The 11,464-nt window shown below is 31.2% G+C and overlaps 2 protein-coding genes across 2 annotated transcripts; one reads left to right on the top strand and one right to left on the bottom strand.

The window, feature by feature from the left end:
* Positions 1-451: 451 nt before the first annotated feature.
* On the top strand, positions 452-2,197 carry LOC145053323 (putative GDP-L-fucose synthase 2). Its single transcript, XM_079001347.1, has 3 exons — positions 452-608; positions 928-1,001; positions 1,081-2,197. Exons 2-3 carry the CDS (start codon positions 983-985, stop codon positions 2,025-2,027), a joined length of 966 nt encoding a protein of 321 aa, XP_078857473.1. The 5' UTR covers positions 452-608; positions 928-982; the 3' UTR covers positions 2,028-2,197.
* A 5,938-nt stretch (positions 2,198-8,135) lies between these two features.
* Positions 8,136-11,158, bottom strand: UAH (ureidoglycolate amidohydrolase). The gene is made up of 11 exons (XM_079001346.1): positions 10,763-11,158; positions 10,466-10,551; positions 10,152-10,226; positions 9,872-10,000; positions 9,698-9,784; positions 9,303-9,605; positions 9,127-9,218; positions 8,983-9,045; positions 8,668-8,908; positions 8,545-8,585; positions 8,136-8,364 (listed from the first exon to the last, which is right to left on the bottom strand). The coding sequence occupies exons 1-11, from the start codon at positions 10,949-10,951 to the stop codon at positions 8,267-8,269; spliced, it is 1,404 nt and encodes a 467-aa protein (XP_078857472.1). The 5' UTR covers positions 10,952-11,158; the 3' UTR covers positions 8,136-8,266.
* Positions 11,159-11,464: the final 306 nt, after the last annotated feature.

Genomic DNA, 11,464 nt, shown 5'->3' with positions numbered 1-11,464 from the left:
TTTGTTGATCGATTTTAAGTTCCTTTAATTAATTACAGGTTGAATTATCTTTTTGATTAATTGTTTTCATAATTCATACTATGTCGTGACTAACTCAATTGAAAGAGACAAAGGACTAAAATTTTGGTTTTTGAATTATAATATTTATTTTTTGGTTGGTGCCAACTTGAACTAATAATAATTTTAAATCTAAAATCAGTAGAGTAATATTAAAAAGAGAAATTAATTGGAAAGAAAATTAAAGAAATAATTATTTAAAGGTAGATTAGTGATTTTAAGTTTGGCAATTTTTTTACTAAAAATTTTCAGGGACCAAAAAAATCCAATCGTTTTTTTTCTTTTTCTTTTGATCGAAAGCACTTCACAAACCACAAACATAAGGACTATTTTTGCAATTTTCTCTTGAAAATACAACGTTATAAAAATTTCATGAAAGTGTTCAAAGAAGAGGGGTAAAAACGTAAATTAACCCCAAACCACCGCCGCAGAATAAATCTTCAGTTCCTCCATGCCCAGAGATCAAATCTCACTCTCTTGACACTTTCGTCGACGATCTACTCTACCAACGGTCAAAGCTTGTGTCTTTCTCCGGCCATTCTCTTTCTCCGGTATGTCGCTATTACGATCTGTCCATAGTTGTTTATACCTCTAATCTTCTTATCGTTAATTTGCCCTAATCACATTTTAATATTCGCAAATTGCAATTCGAATCCTTTGATTTTGGTTCGAGATCATTTGATCGTTTACTTCATTTCTCAATTGATGAAATCAGTAACATTTATGATCCAATCGGTTAAAAATTAGCATGTAGCAGTGTAAATCAGCTTAGATGGAAATTGAAAACGGGAACTGCAATCCGGTTTCACTTTTTTCGATTATTTTCAGTTCAATCAGTTACTAAATGCTGTTTGAACTGAATCGAAACAGGAGATCATTAGCTATTTGATCAACAAGTTGCCTCTCCCTTCCTGATTATCGCAACATGACAGCCATTGATGCTGGTAAATCTCCTGTTTTCTCTCTCTGTTTACATACTTATAACTTAATCTATACTTCTAACACTCGATTGTTTTGTCTCAGTTACCTCAAAACTTGACAAATCCGGCAAAATCTTCGTCGCCGGCCACCGCGGCCTAGTCGGATCTGCAATCGTACGCCGCCTGAGAGCCGTCGGCTACAACAATCTCATCCTCCGGTCACACACCGAACTAGATCTCACCAACCAATCCGCAGTCAAAACCTTCTTCTCTCTCGAAAAACCTCAATACGTGATCCTCGCAGCCGCCAAAGTCGGTGGAATCCACGCCAACAGCACCTACCCCGCCGATTTCATCACCATCAACCTCCAAATCCAAACAAACGTAATCGACTCCGCCTATCGTTATGGTACCAAAAAACTCCTCTTCTTAGGTTCTTCCTGCATCTACCCTAAACACGCTCCCCAACCCATCCCAGAATCTTCTCTTCTCACCGGACCTCTAGAACCCACCAACGAATGGTACGCCGTAGCCAAAATCGCCGGAATCAAGATGTGTCAAGCGTATAGGATTCAACACAACTGGGACGCGATCTCCGCCATGCCTACAAACTTATATGGTCCGAATGATAACTTCCACCCGGAAAACTCCCATGTGTTGCCGGCGTTGATGAGGAGGTTTCATGAGGCGAAGGTGGCGGGAGGGAAGGAGGTGGTGGTGTGGGGGAGTGGGGCGGCGTTACGTGAGTTTTTACATGTTGATGATTTGGCGGATTCAGTGGTGTTTCTGTTGGAGAATTATTCGGATTTAGGGCATGTGAATGTGGGAAGTGGGAAGGAGGTTTCAATTAAGGAACTTGCAGAAATGGTGAAAGAGGTTGTGGGATTTGAAGGGGAGATTGTTTGGGATAAATCTAAACCTGATGGGACTCCAAGGAAGCTTATGGATTGTTCTACGATTGCGAAGATGGGTTGGGAACCCAAGATTTCTTTACGTGATGGGCTTGTTGGGACTTATGAATGGTATGTTGGAAATGTGGTCAAACAATGACACAAAAAGTCAAAACTCTTGGTAAGTTAGTAATAAACTTGTTTTTGGCTTTTTGCTATCGTTATGATTATTGATATTGAGATTTTTATGTTGTATTATTGTGAAGAATGAGTTATTATGTTACTTGAAACAGTTTATAATGAAATACACTCAAGACTATGCTGCTGCTATTTCTTTTTCTGTGCATGTTCACTTGAATAAGGCATGAAATAGCAATGTACTTTTTTTAAGTGATTAAAGTATGTTGCTATTTTATTTATTTTTGCATTTAACTTGAAGTAATATATATCAATGTGCTTTGGTTTTTAATTCATGAAATTGCAATGTACTTTTGTTTATATATTTCATACAACTTGAAATAATGTCTGTGATGGTTAGTTTTTCAATCTTTATTGTTTGTGATGATAAATAGAGAATGGGCAAATGGAAAAGTAATTTCATGGAAATCATGAAATTACAAGGTACTTTTTTGGAATGTAAACTTGTCAAAAGAAAATTGGACACCATTTGAACACCTTCACAAACAAACACAATCACCCATAGCACCTTAGTCGCTATTTGGAATTGTATAACGAAATTCAGCTAAATATTGTAGCTGAATTTTGGATAGTTATTATCCATTGAGATCCATATGTAACCGTAAAATATGTAACGGGTAGGATTTAATCTGGCCATTGATCGGATGGATGTGGTTTCTTGAGCAGGTAGGAACCATCTCTAATACCTAAATATTATTAAAAGAGAACTTTTAATTCTAAACTAAAGAAATCAGGACCATTGATTGTATTTCAATTATATATTTTCCATCTTTAAATTATTTGATGACATCATCTTTGTCAACCCATTTATTTTTGTCAATAGATTTTATAAAACGTATATTACTTTTTAAATTAGAATTTCATTAATAACACTTAAATTTCACCATAAATAAAATGAATTAAATTAGGAATTCTATTAATGACAATTAAATATCACCAAAAATAAAATGAATTAAATTAGGAATTCTATTAATGACAATTAAATCTCTCAAAAAATAAAATACAAAAATATCCCGTCTCCCTCAATTCTTTACATAATATATCTAACATAAGTTTTGTAGTGGAGAAGAAAATGGAGGAAAACATGTTGTTTTAATTTTTACTTAATGATTTAGATTTATAGTCGAACGACTGGAATTATAAATACATCAGATAAAGGTAAGAAAACAAGTAACTCAAATTCCATTTGACAACTTTTTAGTCATCTCATATATGCTTATTTCTTGATAACTAATATTTGTACTATTTATCGATATTTATGCTAAAGTTGTGACAACATTAAAATGATTGTTACTCAAGTTGCTTGATTTTTTTAGATTTATTATAGGTCGAAATTGGAGTTAACAAACAACAGAAATGGTCGAATTCATCTGGGTTCTTGTGAACGTAAGTAAAATATATTTTGATTTTTATGTTATGAGGGTGTCAAATTTTGTGGTTTGAAAATTAATTGTCACAGTTGTGTTATTTAGAAATTTGAATCGGTTCTTTCTATGAGATTCCCCATTTTTTCATACTTTTGACGAATTGTTCAATAAGTTGAGCAATCAAATTATAAACGATAGACTCATACACAATGTATGTCATATCCTTTGCTTTTGGTTGTTAAAATCACAAATTTGTTTTTTTTTTTTTTTTATGTGTTAGGATTTGAGACCTTGATTTGGATATTTGGAAATTTTGTTTGGTCTACCTGTTTACTACCTGTTCGATGAAATTCTTAAGAGAACAATATTGGGATAATCTTGTGCCCCGGTTTAAATTACTTTAAAAATATATTGGTTTAAATTACTTAAAAAATATACTTGTCGATTTTTGTTATCCTTCACGGTTTAAATTTGTATGTTTCTCCTTAAAGTTTCATGTTTCATCCCTAATAGTTCTTTGTTTATGTTTTAGTTATAATGCCTTCTTTGACCCTTGATCACATTGGTTAGTTTCTCATACTAAGTTTTATTTGAAAATTATATTTAATTGCAAGTTATTACACTATCTAAAGCCCCAATAATCTCTAATATTTGTATAAGATGGTGACAATTATTATTTTTTATTGCAGCTTCTCTTCATATTGATTATCGGATGTGGTTTGAGTTATGGAATGCTGCGACTGAGGGGATTCCACATTGTGGGGGCGTTGGAATTCATTACAGAAGGAGGCATGATTTATATACCTTATTGGGTATTGATGGAAACGTTTAATTCTTGCTCATGTAGATCGATAAATATTTTACAATATGTTCTTTTAACCTTATATTAGGACCTTTTTTGGAAAAAAAAAATTGCTTTTAATATTAAACTTAAAAAAAAAGGTTCATATATAGCATCATACTCTTAAAAAATGACTTTTTTGGATTATTTTTAGTTGGCATGAAAAGTTATATTTTTTGTATATTGAAGCTCATTTAAACGATTGTTTTCTGGAAAAAAAATCATTAATAGCATTAAACTTTGCAAAAAAGTTCATTAGTAGCATCGTAGTTTCAAAAAATGACTTTTTCGTATTCTTTTTGGCTAATCTAGAAAAAAAATATTTTTTTTCTACATTAGAGCTAACTAATAGGATTTTTTTGAAAAGATTTTATTAATGAAAAATACATTTTCATTTTCTTTCGCGTAATAGACCATTTATGTAAGAAAAATATTTCAAATATGGACCATTTGTGTACTTTTGTTCACATGTGAACCATTTATGTAATATATAAATTTAAATGTTAATTAGTAGGTCCTTAATATGACAATTTTCTAGGAAAAATTTGTTTTTAGTATTGAAATTTGCAAAAAAAAAAAAATAGAATGATAACAATATATTAATTTATTTTGTATTTATCATATATATATATATATATATATATATATATATATAAAAGTTATATTATAATATAAGTTTTAAATAAGACATAACGAGATTATCACCTTATAAAAATAAAAATAAGATAGCAACCAATTAATTGATTCTTTATTTCAATATTTCATTATTATCTTTAAACGATTAATTATGTTCTAAAGTTTTGTTATACGAAAATTTTGTCAGATATATAAAAGTAATCATGTTTTAATTTTTCAAATTATAAAAGTAATCATGGTTTATGTTTTTCATATATGAAAATCATATTACGAAAAGGAGTGTTAGCATCTACCCGTTTTAAAATAAATTTCACATATTATTTTAGTTTTTAAAAAGATATTTTGACAAATAACTATTTTTTTTAGGATTAATGTATACTTATATATGAATAAGAGATGATACAAGAACAATATATTACGTGTTCTTTAAAGTATAACATGTTCCTGCTAAGAACATATGAAAATTTGCATTCATAAATAAGTCTCATTTTTAACCAATTTGCTAATATTTATTGCAACACACACTCCCTGTAAACCTTAAGCCCCTAAATAGTCGTCTAAAACTTATCATCAAAAGAAACTATTTGGTATCGTTGCATCGCTAATAGTCAAAATAAACTATCTAGAGATTTGGTCCAAGGTTTCCTCTATGTTCGCATGAAGATGACATGTTACCATTCAAGCTGATAAGAAAACAATTTCTAATCAAATTATGTTTCGCGATGGCAATCAATAAATCTTACGGAGAAACAATTCCAGATGTAGGTATTTATATCCCATAATCGGTTTCACGCATGGCCAACTTTATGTGGCATTGTCTAGAGGGATATCGCGTGCCAATACAAAAGTATTAGTGAACTCTGACAAACATTTTAACGATAATGAAGTTTATACATCAAATATGGTCAACAAAGAGGATATCATTGCTCTGTAGGTATTTATCTTTAAGAATCGTTTGGAGGAAAGATCATTTTATATGGAGATGGATTTAGACAAATTCTTCTAGCAATACAAAGAGACAATTGTTCGAATACTGTGCATGCATCATATTCGTCTAAATTACGACGTGATGTACAGTTTTACGTTTAACCGTAAACATGAGATTTATTTTGGTTGTATAACTAAGATTTGGATGAGACAAAAGCATTTGATGAGTGGATTGTTAAAATTGGCGATGGTAATATTGGCGGCCCCTAATGATGGTGAAGCTGAAATTGAATTTTCAGAAGACGTTGTTGTTCGCTCTATAGGTGACCATATTCATTCAATTGTATCCATCATTTATCTATCCTTTGAAAATCATCTTGACGATCAATCATATTTTCAAGATAGAACTATTTTGGTCCCTTCAAATGAAGAATTTGATGCTACCAATGACTACATTTTAGGATTGATTAAAGATGAATGGAAAACATATGAGTTCAAATTCTTTACATGATATAGAGTTACCAGGTTTTTTTGAGGAATCAATTTACCCTTCAGTTGTGTTGAATGATTTTAAGGCATCTAGAACTTTCAACCATAAACTTACACTAAAAATAGGTGTTCCGGTCATATTACTTTGTAATATCGACCAAACCAAAAAACTATGCAATTGTACTAGATTATAGATTGTTAGGCTTGGAAGAAACGTCATTGAGGCCTGAATCATATATGATAGATTCTTTATGGAGACTACTTATATACCTTGTATGAATTTAACTCCGTCTAATGAAAGAATCTCATTCTGTTTTCAGCGGAGACAATTCCCTATAGTAGTTTATTTTGTTATGACCACTAACAAAAGTCAATGACAATAATTATCAAATGTTGGATTATATTGCATAAGCTTGTCTTCACTCATTTTCAGTTATATATTTTTTGTTTCTCGCGTCACAAGTGAAAAGGGATTGAAGGTATTCATATATTACGAGGAAGGTTGCCCAACTAATAAAACAAAAAGTTATGTTTACAAAGAGGTCCTTCAACTATTATAGATATTCAAATGTTTCTTTGTTTTTTTTTCAAACATTTAAATGTTAGCAGTAATGCTAAGTCTGTTTATGTTACTTTATTTTTTTATAGTGCCAACTTTTTTATACATTTACATATACATTTTTATATGTTCTCAGCGTTTTACGCGGGGTCATAATCTAGTTATTATACTATAATTTCCAATTTTATTGATTTAGCTATTTACTAATTTATGTAATTATTAAATAGTTTTTTTCCAGAAAAAAAAGAATTAGACGTTATCATCATAATTTATAAACGCGGGGTCATAATCTAGTTATTATACTATAATTTCACAATTTTATTTATTTAGCTATTTACTAATTTATGTAATTATTAAATAGTTTTTTTCCAGAAAAAAAAGAATTAGACGTTATCATCATAATTTATAATGTACTTTTAATGTTTTATGATTTAGTTGTCTTTTATCAATTTAGCTATCAAAATGCCATCATTGTAAAACGAATAATTTGATGAACGGATACGTAAAACGATAGGATACATTTTGCTTTCATGTAAAACCATATAACCAGAAAATAGTATTTTTTAAATGATTAGAAAATATAATGGTTTAATTGTAGTGGAAAATATTTAAATGATCAAATTGGTAAAGTAATAAAAAGTACATTTGTGTTTTACTCGGTTAATTCAATTATTAGGATGGACGCGGGTTATTAATCTTATATTTTCAACATCATTTCTGTAATATAAAAATGTATAGGATCCATTTTTGTAAATCTTCTTTGAAACACGGGGATCATGTAGGGAAATCAGGAACCATTTTGTAATTTTGTGAAATATATGGACCATTATGTTATTTTGCTATTAGGTAGTACCTTTTTCTGTAAATTTGTGTAGCAAAGGGACCATTGCTGTAATTTTACTATTAAACAAGGACAAATTCTATAAATTTGTGAAACATAGGGATTATTTCTGTATCTTTGTGAAACAAATGGACAATTTCTATAAATTCGCTGTTGGGAAGGGACCGTTTTTGTAACTTTGTGGAAAACAGGGACCATTTCTCTAAATTTGGTATTAGAAAGAGACCATTTTTGTAATTTAATATAGCACAAAGACCAATTATGCAATATTTCATTAAGCAGGAGCCATGTGTAAATATGCACACATAAGACCACTTGTATAATATTTCCATTAAACATAGACCATTTATGTAAATATGCTTGTGTTCCTAAATTGGCCTGTTAAATAATTATATAATGGAATTTTAAGGTTGCACTAAATAAGTTGGAATTAAAGAAAAAAAGCTGTTTTAGTTTTATACACATGGTTTTCTTCATTCCATATTTTTTGATGAGAAAGAGAAATCAGTAAAACGACATCGTTGTACTCCAAGCATATGTATCAGTTGGAGGATAAGTTGGCAAGTGTGAGTGCCAATACCTTCACCCCATTTTCTATATCTCCAGGGGACGCATACTCCTCAGGTTTATGACTATACCCTGCAATATTAATAATAAAACTTCAAATTCTAACAATAACAACAATATTCCCATATTTCCTATATTACCCTTCCTTCTTTTAAATTTTATCCACCACCACCAATTCCACAATTTTTTCAACTGGCACTGGTCCAATGCATGTCAAACACAGTGTATAAAGATATCGACAAGGGAGTGTACCTTTATAACATGGAATGAATATCATGCCCATGGGTGCTTTTCTGCAATCAAAATATATAATTGTTTTTTTTTTTCTAAAATTTGAAAATTGAAAATATAAAAGAATAAGTTAAAAAGAGATACCTGGCCATAAAGAGTGAATCATGATAAGCTCTACTAATCATCTTCTTACTACTCAAATTCAAGACTTGAGTAGCTGATTCCATTGCTTTAATCACCAACTCATTTGAAAGAGCAGGTGGATCTTGGTTCACAATTTTAAACCCTAAAAGCTCAACACCTCTCCTTTTCGATATCATCGCAGCAGATTCATGGATTTTTTCAATCACATTATTTCTTCGCTTTTCATCAATGTCTCGTGTATCTGAACACAGATTATAAATTTATTTTACCAATACTTTAAGTTTCTTATTAGTTTTTGAATAATAATAAGTGCACCTATTTCCATGTGTGCTTTGCTAGGGATGCTGTTGATTGCTCCAGGATGCAACTCCAGTATACCTTCAAAGATAATACAAAAACATCATTTTAACTTTTAAGGATAAATGATAATGAAAGTGATTTTGAAAAAAAAAAGATTACCAACAGTTCCAACAGTGTCTATGGATCCAGATTCAAGAACATGTTTTTCCACAGCTAGTGCCAGCTCAGCAGCAGCCAAACCTGCGTCATTTCTTTTCCAAAATTGTGTATAAGACTCAAATATGTCATAATAATAATAAAAACAAAAGTTATAAAGAATTTATTTATTTTATTACCTTTGAGGCATTAAAGCAGCTCCAGCATGACCTCCATTTCCTCCAAAATCAACTTTAATACTTGCAGGAGCAGCAATAGCAGTCACAATACCAATAGAAATTCCTTCATTTTCCAAAATAGGTCCTTGTTCTATATGAAGTTCTACAAAAGCTGAATATCTTTTATCATCTAAAAACACAGTGGAAAAGTCATTGTTTTCTGCATATCCAGCAGATTTTGCAGCTTCCATGAAGGAAATATTCTGATTATCTACAGTCTGTTTAAGAGCTGTAGCAAGTGAGACACTTCCAGCTAATAATCGGCTGAAAAAAGAATTAGATAAGTATAAGAAAAATAGAAATTAATTGGTGAATTATCTTTTGTTCTATAATCAAACTTCCTGAAAAGTACAAACCTTCCTAAACAACTGATGCCATATCTTGTAGGCTCTTCTGAGGTAAACATGATTACTTCTAAAGACCTTTTAGGCTTAAATCCATATCTGTAAATTCCAAACATCAAGATAAAACAAGACTTTAGGTGACAAAAAAAACACAAAAAGTGCAATAAACTCAAAAGATTTAAACACCTCTTTAGTACATTAATGGCTTCAATGGCACCCAATACACCAACTACCCCATCATATTTCCCAGAATATGGAATAGCATCGATGTGAGATCCTGTTGAAACAGCAGATAGATCTGGTTCACTCCCTTCCCTGTAGTGTATAGAATCAAACAAGATCAAAAGTCAACTTTAAGAGGTTGACTTTAGTACAAAATATTTCTATATTATAAAGAGAGACATAGCAATTAGCATGATGTTAAAAGTAGTACAAGATATTGTTTAAGGCATACAAAGAAACTCACCACTGACCAAATATATTGCCAACAGCATCTTCTCTCACAGAAAGACCAGCTTCTTTCATCAACTTCTTGATGAACCTAAATGGAAATTGACAAAAAAGATTCAAGTAAAAACAAATAATTATAAACAGATTTGTGTTTCTTCAAAAGATTAACCACTCATTTGCTGTTAATATATAGATTGTTCATTATAGAATATAGAAGATGTTCCTTTTCAATCAAAACTATAACTAATTTCATAAGAAGATCATGAACAATTCCATAGGGCGATTATCGTTTTTAAGGCGTAATTCTAATGATCATAATCGATTACATACCTTCTAGCCAGTACATCATTTTCGCTGTACAAGATCCTTGTTACTGAAGGGGCTGGTGAATCCGAGAAACTCGAAAGTTCATCGATCTGTTTTCAATTTTAACAATATAAGTAACTCATTTGATCATCAAAACTCGAATTTGGAGTTTGCTGGGATGCGGAGTGCATTTGATGCTTGAAAAGAACGATTATCATTCCTACTGCTACTACTACTACGAATTCAGTTCGGCATAAGTAAAATATCTATGATGAATAGAAGCAGAAAACGACTGGATTATGAAACTGAATGATACACCACCTGTTTCTGAAGATTTACAGAATCCACCGCGAAGGAAGAGACGGAGTCAATTTCATGAAGTGGATAACCGGAGAATTCCTCCATTGTTTTGATTGTTGAGTCCATTTCATCAACATTTTGAGCTTGTACGCAAGCGATGAAGGTAACGAAAAGAACATAGAGCATGAGACGGAATCTGAAAACCATCATTATCCTTGTTCGATTGGGATTGTTGGGTTTAGAATTTTGATGAGTTTAGAGTGAATAATTTAGTCACGGAGTGGAGAGATGAATCCGACTCCATTAATCAAAGGGGTTTATCGCATGTGGAGCAGATGATGACAAAGGACAAACAACTTTGCCTCTAAAAGCTGGTATTTTCTTCAATAAAATATCTCCATTTAAATTTCCTAGGTGACCATGTGAACCAAAAGAAGTTAACATTCAAAGAAAAAAAAGAATTCTATTGAAACTGTGAGCCAAACGAAGTTAACATTCAAAGAAGAAAAAATAATTGTACTGAAAATTGATAGGGATGATGGGATTCTTTAATGTATTTGATATATTTGATGGAAGTGATATTTTTTTATTATTTTATTTTTATTATATTTTTTTTTCGATCTCTTCGTTTCCCTTCGAAAAATTTACAAGAAAACACTGAGGTTTATAAAGTTTTAGGGTTTCACACCGTTCTTTCTTTTTTGGTCGATTTTACCTCGTAAT

Source organism: Lactuca serriola, chromosome 5, assembly GCF_051521515.1.
Source record: "Lactuca serriola cultivar US96UC23 chromosome 5, Lser_US96UC23_V15, whole genome shotgun sequence".
NCBI lineage: Eukaryota > Viridiplantae > Streptophyta > Magnoliopsida > Asterales > Asteraceae > Lactuca > Lactuca serriola.
This window is presented reverse-complemented; position numbering and strand designations above follow the sequence as displayed.

Excerpts from the sequence above, each read along its gene's own strand:
- UAH (XM_079001346.1), bottom strand. The coding sequence starts at position 10,951 with ATGATGGTTTTCAGATTCCGTCTCATGCTCTATGTTCTTTTCGTTACC. Across the intron at positions 10,552-10,762 it reads CTGTAAATCTTCAGAAACAG|ATCGATGAACTTTCGAGTTT; the intron begins GTGGTGTATCAT and ends AATTGAAAACAG. Across the intron at positions 10,001-10,151 it reads GGCAATATATTTGGTCAGTG|GGAAGGGAGTGAACCAGATC; the intron begins GTGAGTTTCTTT and ends TATACACTACAG.